This window comes from Sycon ciliatum, chromosome 1 (genome assembly GCF_964019385.1).
Source record: "Sycon ciliatum chromosome 1, ocSycCili1.1, whole genome shotgun sequence".
NCBI classification, from domain to species: domain Eukaryota; kingdom Metazoa; phylum Porifera; class Calcarea; order Leucosolenida; family Sycettidae; genus Sycon; species Sycon ciliatum.
In genome coordinates this window covers 95,742,255-95,759,186 of record NC_088643.1, presented here as the reverse complement: position 1 = coordinate 95,759,186, position 16,932 = coordinate 95,742,255, and the positions used below count along the sequence as shown (strand labels likewise).

Genomic DNA, 16,932 nt, shown 5'->3' with positions numbered 1-16,932 from the left:
CACCTAAAATAAAACGCACCGAAAATGTCGGTACCACAGTACAGTACACTTCCAGGAAAACGGGTTTACCGAAAATTTCCCTCCAAGTCCAAGACCATTGAACCGCCGATTTTGGAGAATACCGAAAATACTACACCACCGAAAATGTCTGCTTTCACAGTAGCGAGGTTTTGCATTCCGAAATTCGGCAAAAAGATTCGGCACGCGGGAGCGAGGTCGAAAATGCACACGAAGATTCGGCGTGTTTGTTCGGAAAAAGCTCACTTTGTCGAAAATATTTTTCGGATGCATTTTCTTGTAGAAGAGCGCTAGCGCATGATTTATTCAAAGAGGTTTCTTATCTCGGCATCGCTTGGCAGGCGTCTTTGGCGACATAGCATCGCCAACTACCTCTGATTGCTCCTCTCCACTGCCTGTCTACTCTCTTTCGCCTGGAGTGTCCTCACCGTCATCTGTGTGGCTGAAAAGACTATGGCGACACGCATAAAATTTGACTTGGCCATGGAGTTGGTTTTCCTGAGGCGACTGAGGAGGCAGGTTTGGCCCTCGACTCTTTGGGCGATCAAAGTTCGTAGGAATCAGCAAGAAAAGGAGCACGGGACAGGACGTTGCTGATGCTGGGGCTCACGAAATGAAAACACATCATTTTCGACTTGCAAAACAAACGTTGGTGCGAAAATTCGGCATTTTGATGTTCGACAAATGACCGAAGAACGCTGTACCGAAATTCGGAATGCAAAACCTCACTAGTATTTCTTGACGTCATGACGCAGATTATTCTTTGGCAACCGCCGTTGCTGTGTGTATGGCCAATCAGAGTCGAAATATTACGACATTCACATGTGCTTGGCATGCTGGCTCGTTGAAGTCGAAATCGAAGTCAGTGAAGTAAATAATTCTGTTGAGTATCTTCATGACTTCAATGTTCAAACTTTGCGACCCTCTTCTTTACACCTGTTCGTCCCCCTCTGTACCTTGCTGCTAGACATTCAACAGGGTCGGTTTTACTGCGCTGCTTTGAATAACAGATTACATAGCACAGTGATGTTTTTTTAGTTCATGAGACTTCACTTTTTCTTGCATTAGTGTTCATTATTGACATGGGTGGAACGGAATCTAGCCCAGAGGTTGTGGAGGAAGTCGATAATGTCATCACGGTACAGTAGTCGAATGCCACCTGGATTGAGTTTCCACGCTGGCGTTTCAAATATCGCTTTTCTGACGATGTGCTATTAGATTTCTCCAAGAGCTGCAGAATACTTGATGCAAGGTGGAGCATCTGGTAAATAAACTATGATCACTTAAATATACATGCAGCTTCATAATAAAATTAGTTTTCATTCCATTTGTTGGTCACTGAAATCTGCAGACTTTCCTTGTGAATTGATTTTGCACTTCTATGAACATGACCCAAACCAGAGCTGACCCAATCAAGCTGTTGAAGCTCAAGCAGCAAGGGATAGTAGCATAAGCTGAAACAATATCACCTCCAACATGAATTACTCCTAATTACTTGTGCTTCAACATTCCCCAAAAGATGTGACAAAGTTATGTTTATCAACTACAGTAGAGTCGCGCGTCCAAGAACGTTGTTTCCAAGGGGTTGGCCTGGGGTGTTCTTATTTTGTTGGGCAATCTGGCTACGTTCTTATAGCACGTTCTTAGAAACAATTCGTACTGGATCATATCTATCGCAAACTGAGCTGCCGGAGAACCAAAACCGCCGCTCTTAACTTTAGGCTGTGGCGTTCTTAGCATTTCAGGCTGGACGTTCTTGGGCTCCACGTTCTTCAGCGCGTGATTACTGTATGGTAGAAAGGGAAAAAGAGGCAAAACCTTAAATTGTGTGCTCTGCAATAAGCACAAGTGCTGCACAAGCCGAGGAGAAGTCCAAGATGGAACTGGAAGACACTGAGGGCAGTGATTGTGTAAATGAGAGTTCTTGTCTGCATTTCAAGCCGTTCAGTGTTCTTCTAGTACCTTCACTGATAAGATCTGTGCGGTCGGACCAGCTCTAGATTGGAATCTGTGCGGTGGGACCAGCTCTAGATTGGAATCTGTGCGGTGGGACCAGCTCTAGATTGGAATCTGTGCGGTGGGACCAGCTCTAGATTGGAATCTGTGCGGTGGGACCAGCTCTAGATTGGAATCTGTGCGGTGGGACCAGCTCTAGATTGGAATCTGTGCGGTGGGACCAGCTCTAGATTGGAATCTGTGCGGTGGGACCAGCTCTAGATTGGAATCTGTGCGGTGGGACCAGCTCTAGATTGGAATCAATGTATGTGGTTTGTAGCTGGTGTTGTATAAACGAGGCCAGCTGATGAGGGCTTGCAATTGTGAGGAATAATCGATCAGTATAGCAAGTACCAGGCAGGCATAGTGGGATGGTCTAAGACCATGATTGAGAAACAGAGGGTACCAGGTTCAAGTCCTGCTTGGAAGCGGAAGGAATTTTTCCAGCCGTGCTGCGACCCACAGTTAATTGGGAACTCGTGGCCTGGCACGAGGGTAACATGGATGCAGCTAATGGGATTTCGGTCTTTGACCACTTGGTGGTGGGTCTGATCTACTCACCTCCCACCGTTTAGGAGCTGCATCTGCGCCTTGATCCTAGAGGGTGGTGGCGTTCCCACGGCGGATGCGGAAAACTCGGCTTCCAGCCGAGTCTCACGCGAACCGTGAAATTTATTTTTATTTAATTTATAGCAAGTACCCTCCGGTGTGGAACTTGGCTACCATCCCCTCCTGTGTCAAGGATAAGATGATCAAACACGGCATAGTAAAGTGGCCACTCATGTCAAACAACTTTTGCTTAAAACGAATGAAGTTGTTTGGCGATTGGCCCACATATTTTAATAAGCATGCTTTGCGACCGATTACTAGTATCGAGTGCAAACATAGCGAGTAAGTGACAAGTAATAGGCATGTTTGCTTTGCCCCTAGTAGAAACTAGAAAAGCCCAACATGACGCGATCATTGCGTTGGGCCTGGAGAAGTTGGGGAAGTGACTTGAACGTACCCAGTAGAGATATGTGCCCGCATCTTGACATCCAGACAAGGGACATGTAATGTAGTGTAGTGTAGTGAGAGTTTGTGTATTTTTGGTTTTGATGTTGTTGGCACGCTGTACATCCCATCCTCAGCAGGAAACATGCGCCACTTATGCCAAATTGGCCATAAACAAGAGTAACGTTATACTCCTGTTATCTCTTTTCTATGGGCCAGATGCGCGGCGCACTGCCTTCATTGCATCATACACCTACAGTACGTGCACTGCAGAAAATTAAACGCTAAACTTTCCCCGTTGTTTGATTTGAACTTTTTGTACGGGACTGAAGTTCGTGCAACCGAAATTTTGAGATTGCGTCGGTACTCAAACGAATTGAGCAAAAACAGATGTGCTGGTACGAGAGATTGTGGGTTTGAGTACACGGGTACAGGGTGTTGCATAATGATTCAATGAAGGTAGCGCGCAGACCCATATCCACAATTGCATACTCTTGCTATTATGTGTTCTACCTATGTCCAGGTCCGGATCAAAGGGTGGCATATCTCAGGAAAGAGAACAATGTACTACGAAACTACATTGTCTCTCAGCAGCGGGAATTGGACCAGTTTGAACATGATCTCAATCAAGCTATTGAGGTAAGTTACAGCGAGTTAGTCTGCGGTTCAAGTACATGTACATTGCACTGCAGTACTGCAGTAGTCCCTGTGTTACTTGGTGCTAGTTGTGCCACACTCATTTTGCTGGATTAGGGAGGGAATTGGATCATACTTGTACTTGCTAAGAATGAGTGAGATTTGAGTCATTGGGTATGGTGCTTTTTCCTTCTTTCATAAGCTATGCAAAGTGAGATGAGACTTACAAGTGCAGTGGGAGAATATGGAAACATTTCCCATTCTGGGCCATGTAAACACACGACGTCTCAGATAGTCTTCCTCCAGTGAAAATTGTAGACATACTGCTACCGAAAATCCGCCTCTCTGGATTATGTACACTGTGTATAGTGTTCTGTTGGTCATTTAAGATCTCATCTATGCTGGTTACCATAATTATCAGTGTGTGTGTGTGTGTGTGTGTGTGTGTGTGTTTGTGTGTGTGTGTGTGTGTGTGTGTGTGTGGTTAACAGGTATGTATACTTCAAATAGAAAGTATACGAACCCTGAAACCAACAAATGGACTGCTTCTGGCTAGATTAACTCTTGTGTAATCAATGGTGCTAGTGACGCTTAGATCAGATCCACTCTGATTTAGCCACCCACACTAGTAGCAAGTATTACCTTCACTGGGGGCAGGGGTAACTGCAGTTGGATCCCAGGACGGATACCTTGATGCCGTCAATCCTTTTTCTGCACCTTGTCCTCACCCACTTACTGAGGTGTGGTGAGCCCATAAGTGGGATCATTTTCAAGTCCACCCAGAGTTTTGGGGATTTCAGGGGGTGTCGGCCGTTGGGCGGTTCAATATCCAGTTGAGTCATCTTTCCAAGATTCCTTTTTGAGTCTCTCTCCCCTCTCCCGGGGAGACCCACGTGACCAGTTTGGCAGTGAGCAACAAGTACAAGTGTGTGTGTGTGTGTGTGTGTGTGTGTGTGTGTGTGTGTGTGTGTGTGTGTGTGTGTGTGTGTGTGTGTGTGTGTGTGTGTGTGTGCTTGCGTACATGTGTGTGTGTGTGTGGGTGTGCTTGCGTACATGTGTGTGTGTGTGTGTGTGTGTGTGTGTGTGTGTGTGTGTGTGTGTGTGTGTGTGTGTGCTTGCGTACATGTGTGTGTGTGTGTGTGTGTGTGTGTGTGTGTGTGTGTGTGTGTGTGTGTGTGTGTGTGTGTGTGTGTGCTTGCGTACATGTGTGTGTGTGTGCGTGCGTGCGTGCGGGTGGGTGGGTGGGTGTTTTGTGCATGCTTCCCTTATTCTTTGCCTTCTTAGACGATGAACAGGCAAGAGAAGGTGGAGTCAGATGCTAGAAATGTCAAGGAGTCATACGATAGTAAACTAGCTGAATTGGAAAAGGAGGTGAGTCACCCGTATATTCTGTCTTTCATGCTGGCATTGCTCTCTCTGTATTGTCCAAGTTAACTTTTGTTGAATGTGATCATGGACGAAGTCGCCGAAAACTGGACGACTAGATTGTCATCATGCTGATCAGTATCTCATGTGTGTGCGTGTATGCGTGCGTGCGTGTGTGTGTCTGTGTGCGTGCGGTTTGCAGAAAGAATCCCATCGCGTGGCTGCCCAGGAGGCGTTTGATGCGTCATCTACACAATTGCGTCAGAGAATCAGGTAAATATACCTTCCGGTACCGTTGTCCATTCAGACGAATTGCTGTAGATGATTGCCAAGAAAGTTCATTTTGGAATTGATGAAATTGACCACCGCTTGTGCTACATGCCTTATGTTGTAATGTGCCTCTGCAGAGATTTGGTTCCTCCCAGTGATTCACACCCGTGTGAAGCTCAGCGTAGCTCTGTCTTCAATTGCTTGCGCTCCAATGCTGGCCAATCATTAAATTGTTCGGAAGAGGCAAGTGCGTTTCGAGAATGCGCAAGACAGGCAACCCAGGTACAGTAATTGTTCTTACGTTATGTCATTGGGGGGGGGGGGGGGGGGGTGTTGCAACGAACTTGCCTTGTTCCACTGTTGTACTGTGTCATTGTAAGATGTTATCAGTGTCTGCTAGTGCGGCTTGGTGTCGGGATTCTAGTTCCGAGTGGGAACATTCCTGTTTACCAGTGAAAAAAGGCTATGGACTGGTGTATTGAAAGTGATTTACCGAGAGTCCAAAAACAGCGTGTGGCCTGTGGTTTGGTAGACTCTTGATAGGAATGTTTACAGCTAAGATGTACTTCAGTAGACTTCTCTAGAGATGTAAGATAGCACTGCTCAAAGCAGCCAACTGATATTGGAGATCGATAACTTGAAATGAAAATAAAGCAAGTGCTTCAGAAAGAGAAGCAAGTGCATCAGCCCGGGTGCACTACATTACAGTACTAGTGTGTTCATCGCATATCAAATCACAACGGGCTGGCGGCCAGCCAAGCCATGCACATGCACATGCACATGTATGTAAACTGTAACTAAATTCTCTTGATGGGCTGGCCTGCTCGATCCAGCCCGGACTGGAGTTGCACATATAATCAACCCCTAACTCGGAGGGAGTTGTGGTTGCTCGTGAGAGTGCTCCATACGCTAAGGTGTGGAGCCTAGTGTGTGTATAATCAACCCCCATAAAATCTGTTGGCACAATCTCCATGTAGACGCTATGTTTAGAGACTTCAATCGAAAAACCGAATTCATGAATTTCGCATAAAACGCTAGTTTTTTCTAAACCGGGAAGATGTGAGAAACAACCTGTGAAAATTTGAACCCAAAGTTATAGTCGATTGAAGATCGAAAAACGGGGTAGAAAATAGTCACAGAACTTGTGACAGAAGTACTTGTAAATGCAAGTATGTATGTGAGCCGTGTGGTTTCCGTCCAGCGCTGCACTATCTGGTGCGTACTAGTACATGGCGATACAGGATGTGTGCATGCATGCAGTGTGCACGCATGCCGTGCGCGCCTACTTGCACAAGTCACACGTTTTCACCGTCACTGCTTCTACAGTGTGCGCACAGTTGAAGTTCACTCGATTTTTTTCGTCTACCACCAGGAAATCGCCGTGGGCTGGCTTCTGTGATCATTTTCCTTCTGCCGCGATAAAGCGCGAGCCTAAATGTTCTAGAATCCTCTTGGTTTGGGCTAATTCGAGGCCGCTGAACACGAAAATCGGGTGTTCCTCGCGGGGCCGAGTACGGATCTGGTCGAAATTAGTACTTCGAAGTGCATCCGCGCCAAGCGCGGAGGCATTATTTTTGGAAGCATGGCATGTGTGGCACCATTGGAAAGGTAATGACCTCAGCTGCCTAGAAATAGCATCGACAAGGCCGAAAAGGCCGCGGGAGAAGATACTCGGGCCTCGAACTGCAGTCACGAGGCGCCCATTCACTTTGTACAGGCGAGCTGTGACTGCATTTTTCGCTTTTCAGTGACCGGAACTGAACTCCCTACTATGTTGCGTGTTACCATGGTTACTCTCAAGTCCTTTGAAAGGTTGGTGTATGCTTGTGTGTCTATGTCTCTCTTTTCCTGCAGAATGCCAAGAATTAACTGTCACTACAGGTGTGGCGGACGCAGCTTTCTGTTTGCTATTCTGGATTGTTCCTGTTGTTTATCTCTGTCGTTTGAGTAGATGTCGGTTGTGTAAAGTCTTTTCTGCCCAAGTTAGTGATGGTTTTGAGTGTGTGTGTGTGTGTGTGTGTGTGTGTGTGTGTGTGTGTGTGTGTGTACGTGCGTACGTGCGTACCCTTGTCTTATCATTACCGGTACTTCAAAGTAGGACTCACACAGTCATGAGCTATGGTGACAGTTTGTATTTGCTTGTCAAATTTCTTCTCCTTTCCGAATCCTCTCAACTGCCTGCCTCTCCTCAATGCAAGCTCTGAGTCATAGTCGCAGAGGCATATTCTGCCTTGCTCGATCTCCGCTGTCTTTCCTTTGAACACAGTCCCTCCTCAATATTTCTAATGCTGAATATGCCATTTCTGGCAGGACATCATCCGTAGGAACATCTGGATGCATGTACTGCAAATCAACAAATTGTGAATTTCGTCGTAGCGTCATGCGTGTATGTTGAGATAGAGCATTTGTGGCATCAAATTGCATGTACTTCGACTCTCCGAGGTAACTGCAAACACCTACCATGTTACAGTGGGGAAGATGCATTGAACTCCCGACACAACAAGAGCACAGTAATTTTAGTTATAATTCATACATTTACATTTTAATGGATACCTGACCGGTTTCTGCAATTAGAATGCTTCATCAGAGGATGAAGAATGAGGTAGAAAACACTAGCTTATATACATGTACACGGTAGGCATGAATTGGCATACTAGTAGTGTAAAGTGGAGAAGGTTGCTAGTCATGTTGCGCTATGCACCAGTAGCTGAGCGTGTAGCAATGCAGTACTTGAAAATAATTGTCTTGGCGCAAATGTGGCTAATACACATGGGTAGCGTCAAGAGTACATAACCCCCCAAGAGTGTGCAACTCCCACATACCCTGCTGTCCCGACAGAATTTCAAGTTGACGTCATTATTTATGACGCAATGCTCCTTGCACCAGTGATTTACAACATGTGTACGGGTGTCAACGCATCACACGTTTTTCTTTGCAATAATTTGTACAGGATCGATCGGCTTCGGTCAACCACAGGTTCCGGATTCGTCTGATAATCCGTGTACAGTGCGCATTGCATCATCAAAATGACGTCAACTTGAAATTCTGTCGGGACAGCACCCATAGTGGAGTTGCACACTCTGGGGGGTTATGTACTCTTGGTAGCGTGAACCTTAGGAAATAGCTAGGTGAAAAGTTGTAAAGCTGTACAAAAGTAAATGAACCATAGGGTTGAACTAGGTGAAAGTTGTAGGTTTGTACAGATGTTTTTGGTTGGTTCCAGAAATTTATGGAACCAACCAAAATGCAGAGCAAAGTATGCTCTGCCGTATGAGTGAACTAATAATTATTGTAAAAAAGCTGCTTGGTTTTTCTGAAGAAAATCTGACAATCAGTAAAAAGTGACTGTTTCAGAAGGGAGCGATAGTTTGCTCCGACAAAGTGCGGATGGAATGTGGTGCAGAAAACATACTGTTTGTTCTTATGCACCGAGTCTGTAGCTTTATTTACAAATACTTGCGGTTTGGGCTCTACAGCAATGAATAGCGTACCCAGGAATTCAGGTGGATATCCTCGTTTTCTGAGTCTGAGCCAGAAAAGCTTGCGAATCTTGAGAATATCCTCTAGTAGCTGGTTTGTACGGTTGTACCGGATGAGCTCTGCATTGATAAATGATCTAAGATTAGACCGGGGCCGCGGGGGGTGGTCTGATTTGAACGGGATGTATAAATATGCATTCCTGTCTTTCTGGAAAGTTCTGTAGGAGAATCTATCCGCATCTATCTTAAAAATTTCTAAATCATAAATCGCTGTATACGACGGCATCAAATTTTATCCTATCGAAAGTCTTGCATAGATCGTCAATGAATCGTCCAAAAAAGTAAACTGATGAACGGAAACTTTGAAGAGCTTTTTTCTCGTGCATAAAGCCAAGCCGAAAGCCCATTGTACATGACCAGAAGGGTCGCTTCATAGCCGATGACCAGGAGGCGGCATCTGCGGTCCGGAGCCACTTCCATGACCAGTTTCGTGGGAATGTGGATGCAGGCGTCGAGCCATTCACCGGTCGCCCAAGAAGCCTCCAAAGACAAATCTCATCTGCTGAGGTCTCCAACGCACTGAAAAAACTGAATAATGGAAGGTCCCCTGGCCCAGATGGAGTCCCAGGCGAACTCTTGAAATATGGAAGAGAAAACCTAGCACCTCACATTGCCTGTCTGTTCAACAGCATGTTTACAACTCACCAGCACCTTGACCTGGGATGTGGCACACTGGTACCGTTGCAGAAACCAGGAAAGACGGTTGGACCACCTGGAAATCTGCGCCCTATTGTCCTCCTTACATCATTACGCAAAACGCTCTCCATTATTACATTGCGAAGAATATCGTCGAAAGTCGGTGAGTACTTGTCTCCGACGCAGAGTGGTTTCAGAGCAGGCCGATCTACAGCGGACCTTGTTTGGAGCCACAGATGGTTTGCAGCAACATGTCAGCATTATCGGCGGGAAATGACCATTCTTGGAATCGACATGTCCAAAGCATTCGACTGTATACATCGTGACAAACTGTTGACAGTTCTCGAGTCTTTCCTGACGGAGGATGATGTTCGGCTGGTTAGAGTGCTGTTGACCAACACAACTCTGCAGGTACGCATCGGCAGGGCAGTATCAGAGTCCCTTGAAACTACAATTGGCACCCCGCAGGGTGATTCTCTCTCCCCGGTGTTGTTTGTTATATACTTAGAGGCAGCACTGAGAGATCTGAGGAGCACCCAGGTGGCACGAAACAGACCGCCAATGGATCAAAGCATCAACATTCCATTTGAGCTTGTCTACGCAGATGACACTGATTTCATAAGCCTTAGTCGTCAATGGCTCACAGAGCTCGAACCGGTCATAGACCACACTCTCGGGCAGTGGGCCCTGAGAGTCAACAACACCAAAACTGAGTGGACAGAGCTGGGTCGATCTGTAGACAGAATTGACGAGCGCTGGAGGACATCCCGAAAGCTGGGCTCACTCCTGGGCGACATTGAGGATGTGACACGTCGCAGGCAATTGGCCGAGGCTGCCTTCCGATCCATGTGGTCTCTTTGGAAGCGCCGAGGACTGATCCGAGAGCCTCTGCGTATGAGGTTGTACTGCGCCTTTATCATGCCGATACTTCTCTATAATTCAGGCACCTGGGGCCTGACGGTTGCTAGCGAACGCTCCCTGGACGCTTTCCATAGAAGGCAACTCAGGTCACTTCTCGGCATCACATGGCCACAAAAGATTAGTAATTTGGCGTTGTATGCCCGATGTGGAGTGGAGCCGGTGTCGGACTTGATCCGAAATTCACGCTGGAGTTTATTCGGGCATGTGCTTCGCCTGGGTAAGGACACGCCAGCACGATTGAGCATGGAGCAATACTTTCAGGCACCCGAGGGGAGGTACCGTGGGAGGCCGAGGGTGACACTACCAATAAAGCTCCACACCGATCTGTCCCAGTCGAACAATGGGCACCTGCGGAGTGTTGAGGACTTGCGCCGTCTGGAGCGGATTGCTGTGGACCGTCCAGCATGGAACGCGCTGGTGAAGAGTGTTTGTGCACACCCTCGTCACAAGTAGAAACAGCCATGGCACCCTTATAAACTCATAACAACCATTCTATAATAATATTACTATTTGAATCTTTTAATAATTATCTGGCAACTCAACCTCATACGTATAATTATCTGGCCACCCATTGACCATGATGCTACATGAGGAGACAATAGTGATGACATTTTTCCAATGAGACCAATTTTATGACGCTCCATGTTACTGAAGGACTAACTTCGATCATTGGTTTTGTAGAGCCCCATTCTCTAGGAGCTGTCTACATCTGCTTTGTTTCAATGTCCAGCATAAGCGAACGTGTGGATCAAGCATAACTGCTTGGTTGACGCTGCCGCGGGAATGCGTATAATAATAAATAATAATAAAAAGAAAAATATTAGCAACGTTGACGGCCATTGGGGTACCCATGGCCATACCGAACTCCTGATGGAAGAGCTTTTCCTTAAACTCAAAATAATTGTTTTCTAGGACAAATTCAACTAGGTCTACAATAAGAGAGCGTAATGGGTGTTCGGCTTCGGCAAGGAAATCATTGATAGCTGCTACTGTGTCTGACCAATGCATGTTAGTGTACAAACTGGTGACATCGGCTGTAACGATCATAGCATCAACAGGAAAGTCTTTACTGGATAGAACATTTGTGAGACTATGAGTGTCCTTGAGCACAGTGTTAGCAGGCGTCTTGGCAAACGCTTTACATAAATAGTGGTCTATGAGGCGAGATGCAGGTGTGGTGCAATAACCTAAGCAAGACACTATGGGTCTACCCTTTACAATGCCATTAGGACCTGGAGCCTTATGTATCTTAGGGAGCATGTAAAATTTCGCTGGTTTAAAAGGAAAACTTGCAAATAGTGCTCTGACATCTTTAGGGGAAAGTAGTGGTTCATGACTCTTCACGATGTCATGCAGAGACTGTTCAACGTAGTGAAGCTCTGGTACAATAGTGTCCAGATTAACTAAGCTATCACCTGGCGTGGGAATAAATCTGTAGTACTTGCAATCAGACAACTGTCTGTAGCCTTCTGCTATGTAATCTTCTACATTTAAGACAACTGTGCCTAGATTCTTATCAGCGTTAGTAATGACAATATCTGTTCGGCTGTTGAGACTACATAAAGCAAGTTTCTCACCGGGTGATAGGTTGTTTGGGCGATGTATTGAGCGAGCAGCAGTAACACCAGCTGTTAGTTCAGTCCTGAATTCTAGCAAAGCTGTTTCTGTGGCGATGGACACACGCGGTGGTTGTCTTGACGACCGTAGATGAAAACTGCGTATGTAACCATCATCACGGCGGGTGGTACCATGGTGTTGGTGAAGACCTCACCCCAGCGAACATTGTTTTTTTTTTTTTTTTTTTTTTTTTTTTTTAACTATTGACACAGCCCTACTGGAATACAGGTGGAGAACAAAAAGAAACGAGGAAAAGGACAAAACATAGGGGATGTAGGGACGACGTGCTGATGTGCTGGGAGCAACTCAACCGACCAGAGGTCTCGGCGTCAGCGTTGCAACTAGGCATCGAAAAATGTGTGTTGGGGGGGGGGGGGTTGCAGAAGAACAACTGCAAACAAACAGAAGCTAGAGAATACCACAAAATAATAACTTGGTGCGAAATAATGAGAAGAAAATAATGACGCCCAAAAGCGCTAAATACGAAATTAAGAAAAAGGAAAATAATAAACCACATAGCGCTAAAGCTGCACCAAATAATAATTTAAATTATAACTAAACCGGGTGGAAAACCAAGAAATCATAACAAACAAGACAAACTAAATAATAAATTAATGATAAAAAATTAAATAATAAAAGGTAAATGAAGCCCAATATCATCAGCATAGCCGAACCAAGGAACATGACCCGTGCCACAGTCAAGAGTTCATCCGTAGAAGTCGGTAGCCATCAGCCAGTGTTGGTGCGTGAGGTACTTATGGACATCTTCTTTGAACGTGTGGAGCCGCTTCAAGCTGAGTGGAGCCCTTACAATTTCGCTCGGCAAGCTGTTCCATACTGACACTACAGAATACGGGAAGGAGCGAGAAGCATAGGCAGGTGCTCTCCTGTCCAGGACTTGCTGCAGCTGCACATGGTGCTGCTGGCCAGGAGGGGGTCGACTCCGGGTGCGCCGAGCTTCTACATGGTTGGCTGGAGGGGGGATCATGGCGGTGAGCTGGGGTGGTCCTGGGATGCACTGGAGCTTGTACAGGTATACCAGCCCAGATACAATCCGGCGGTGGCACAGGCTTTGGAGAAGGGCACCAGGGCCAATAATGGCCATTGCACGTTTCTGTACACGGTCGAGTCGGGCGAGGTGGCTGGATGCAGCTCCCATCCACACAAGGGGAGCATACTCGAGGATGGGTCGCACAAATCCCTTGTACGCACAAAGCCGGCCATGGTAATCTAACACCCGGCAAGCCCGACGGAGAACACCCAGTCTCTGGCAGCCACGTGTCGCAATTGAGTGCAAGTGATCCCGGAATGACAGCTTGGCGTCAAATGTCACTCCAAGAAGCTTGATGGTGTTGGCTTCCGGAACCGCGATACCTCCAAACTTGATGTCAGGGACAGCAGGGTGTGTGGCTTTCGTAGTCATCAGCAGCTGTTGCGATTTAGAGGGCTCGAATCTGATGCGCCAGCGTTCTCCCCACTCTTCAAGACGCTTGAGGCTGGATTGCAAGGCGGCAGTCATGTCATGCATATTGTCCTGCGTGCGGATGAGGCTGTAGAGGGTTGTGTCGTCTGCAAAGGAACTTAGTCGCGTCTCGGGAGACAGGCACTGATCCAGGTCAGACACATACAAGAGGAAAAGTGTCGGGCCAAGGATACTGCCTTGGGGCACACCTGCTGTTATGGGCGCCGGAGAGGATGAGTCGCCGTGGACCAGGACTGATAGTTTGCGGTTCAGGAGGTAATCCTGCAGCCAGTGAAGCAGGCAGCCACCAATGCCAACGTTCTGGGCTTTGAAAATCAGTCCAGAGTGTGATACCCGATCAAATGCTCCTGCTATGTCCACCGCCACCATGTGAGCATACCCTCCATCGCTGACAGTCTTGACCCACTCAGTGTGCAAAGCAGTGAGGATGTCGCATGTGCCTCTTCCTTGCCGAAAGCCATATTGACTGTCGGGCAGAATATTGAAACGTTCCAGATAATTCACGAGCTGCGTGTTTACTATACTCTCCATTACTTTTGACAGGATGGATAGTAGTGAGACTGGCCGGTAATTCTTGGGATCCGAGCGGGGGCTCTTCTTGAAGACTGGAACCACATGGGCCAGCTTCCATTTGGTAGGTTGAACACCGTGGCGAAAGCAGAGTGAGAACAGTTTGGTGACTGGTTCTGCAAGCTCACTGGAGCACTGAGCTAGGACTCTTGCTGGAATATTGTCAGGTCCTGTTGCCTTCGATGTATTCAGCTTGGCTAGACGGCGGCGTACATCAGCAAGCCGGAAATGGATGCGGTCAAGACCATGGCGGTCCAAATGCTGCATTTCTGGCAGATCGTCTGGAGAGATGTCATCATCTGCAAGGCTACACTTCTGGGAGTAGTACCTGGCGAGGCAATTGGCCTTGGCTTGGCGAGTTGGATACTCTGTGCCGTCGGTGTCCTTCAGCAGAGGTATCTCAGAGGCACGCTCCATCCCAGCAGCTCTCTTCATGTTAGACCACCATTGCTTGTCGTTAAGTGAGCCTGAGCTGAGCTTAGCTTTGACACGAGCATCATGTGATGATTGGGCGCGCAGCAAAATAGCAGCTGTTCGGGCCACTAGGTCGATGAATGAAGCTCGCAAACCTCCATCATCGGGGTGCTGACGCCACCGTTTCCATGCACGAGTCTTTGCTTGAACTACAGTGCTGCACTCAGGTGTCCACCAACAAGGGTCTGTCGTCCGTACTGTCAGGGTCTTAGATGGTATAAACGTGTCCATTCCATCCAGAATTACAGTTGTGAGTTGTTCACATGCAAGTTCGGGGACATCGCAGACGACAGCAGCCCAGTCAAAGCTGCGGAAATGTGCCCTCAGTCTGCCCCAGTCTGCTTGGCCATAACGCCATACTTTCCTGCTTGTTGGCCGCTCCAGTACAGGAGTGATTTCCTGAAAGTTGGACAATACTACACTGTGCTCGAATTTAGCGATATCATTTTGTGAGCTGGTCAGTGCTGGGCAGTCGGCCGGTTGGACGGAAGTTGGACCCGTAGCCCAACACTTGGCGTTCTGCATTAGAGAAAGACAAACTGGAGTAATTGTGAAAGCCAGAGTTAGTAACGAATAGAGCATAGTCACGAAGGTTTAGATTCCAAATATACCGTAGGCGGCGGTCGCCTATCGTTTTGTCACATTTCTTCGGGCAGCTGGATTGGATTGCTTCTTCTTTACCTGCGTCCATCCGCCATCGTTTTTTGACGTCGGTTGTTTGGATTGGCGTTTCGTTTCTCTTGGCTGTTGGTGTTGCTTTGGCCTCGGCTGTTGCTTCGGCTGTTGCTGTTGTTTCGGCGGAGTCTTTGGTTGTTTAGATCTGCCTTTGCCAGTTGACAGAGTCGAGGAGGACTTACTCACTGCACCTAGTTGTCGCTTCACCTCACGTTTTATAAGGGTGCCAACTTCTTCAGCCTGGATTGGTGCGGTAGTAATATCAGCGGTTGCCTTCTCTTTGGTGTCTTTTGCCTTTTTATGTGCCGACTCTTTGGCTTCTCGAAGGTGTTTGTGATAACATGAAAGCAGGGGTGATCCGACTGCTGTGCAAGTCCATGTGTATCCTTGTGCAAGTACCTGTGTGACAGTTGACTTACTTTTACTTACTTTGCGATATACTCGTTGTAGCACAACATTCGATGCTGTTCTACAAAAGCTTTTCCGTGGCAACCATTACTGGAATAACTTCAGTCCAGCCTAGCTGGCTGATATGTCGGCAGGCATGCCTTTACTGATACAACTAAGTTACTTGTATGAAGAGTACATAACCGCCATGACTGCATGGGCTCTTGCACGTGTTGTAATGAACAGGTAATCCCTACAGTCAGTGCTGCTGCTCAATGAAATCAGATCAAGTGAGTCAGCTTTGCGCCCTGCACCAGTGAAAACCCCAGTGAATGAGGGCTCACGGGTTTAGGGATAGTTAGCACCTGTCGCGTACTTGACTCCCTTGATCGGATTTCATTGAGCTGAACTGTAGTTTGGCAATCTGTGATAACCGACCTGGACCCTGGATTACAGTAAGATCTGTGATAACCGACCTGGACTCTGGATTACAGTGCTGACCGGGCACTGAAGAGCACTAGTCTGGGAAGTGGCACAGATTTGGGAACAATCCAGGCTTGGTTTTCAGATTTTGAAAGCACATGCGTTTTCTACATGCTTTCCACGTGACGTGATGCCATTGACGTTTTTCAACGTTTTAGAACACTGCCAGGCTGCGCTTTGAGTCCCTGCGTTCATCGGCGCCCGATCTTACTGTAGGTCCCTGGTTCAACTCATCAACAAGCACCAGAGTAGTGTATAAGTATGACTGACTCCCTGCCATCACCAATACATGTACATAACCCTTAGGTTTACTTGTCTGATGAGTGCTTTTGCACGAAACTCAAAGCAACAACGAATTTCTCGGCTGTCCATCATTTGATGACTTGTGTGTCATTGCTCCATCTTTGATGTTGAGCACCCTTTTCGCAGCTGCGGGACCTGATCTTAAACTGTAACCCTTAAGGCCGATTCACCATACAACTTCTTGCGACGCGACATGTGACTTGCGACAGCGACACACGGTTCACAATATTCTTCATGTTTGTTGCGACATCTGGATATCCTCATGAGCAAGTAGTACTATGCACGTGCACTGCACGTGCACCCAGGGTCGAAACTGTACTCCATTTGTGTATGTCGCGTGTCGCATGTCGCAAAAGTTGAACTTTCTTCAACTTTGACAGGTGCCTTGCGACAGCTCGCGACAGGCATTTTCTTGTCGCGACTGTCGCAAATCGTGTGCCGCGTCGCAGAAAGTTGTATTGTGAATCGCCCTTCAGGGTCTGTACCTTAGGGTGTGTACTGTTGGTTTTATCCTTTTCAAAGGGAGGTTCTACCGCACTTCTACTGGGAAACATGACTACTTCGAAG

At 47.1% G+C, this 16,932-nt stretch overlaps 1 protein-coding gene across 1 annotated transcript; it reads left to right on the top strand.

Annotated features, from left to right (window-relative positions):
• The first annotated feature begins 863 nt into the window (after positions 1 to 863).
• On the top strand, positions 864 to 7,658 carry LOC135806672 (MICOS complex subunit mic25a-like). Its single transcript, XM_065320902.1, has 7 exons — positions 864 to 1,157; positions 1,237 to 1,282; positions 3,530 to 3,645; positions 4,927 to 5,013; positions 5,210 to 5,280; positions 5,415 to 5,559; positions 7,132 to 7,658. Exons 1-7 carry the CDS (start codon positions 1,101 to 1,103, stop codon positions 7,144 to 7,146), a joined length of 537 nt encoding a protein of 178 aa, XP_065176974.1. The 5' UTR covers positions 864 to 1,100; the 3' UTR covers positions 7,147 to 7,658.
• Positions 7,659 to 16,932: the final 9,274 nt, after the last annotated feature.

Bases quoted from the DNA above. Each gene is read 5' to 3' on its own strand.
- LOC135806672 (XM_065320902.1), top strand. From the start codon at position 1,101: ATGGGTGGAACGGAATCTAGCCCAGAGGTTGTGGAGGAAGTCGATAAT. The intron at 1,283-3,529 runs GTAAATAAACTA...ACCTATGTCCAG, and splicing joins GATGCAAGGTGGAGCATCTG to GTCCGGATCAAAGGGTGGCA. The intron at 5,281-5,414 runs GTAAATATACCT...GTGCCTCTGCAG, and splicing joins CAATTGCGTCAGAGAATCAG to AGATTTGGTTCCTCCCAGTG.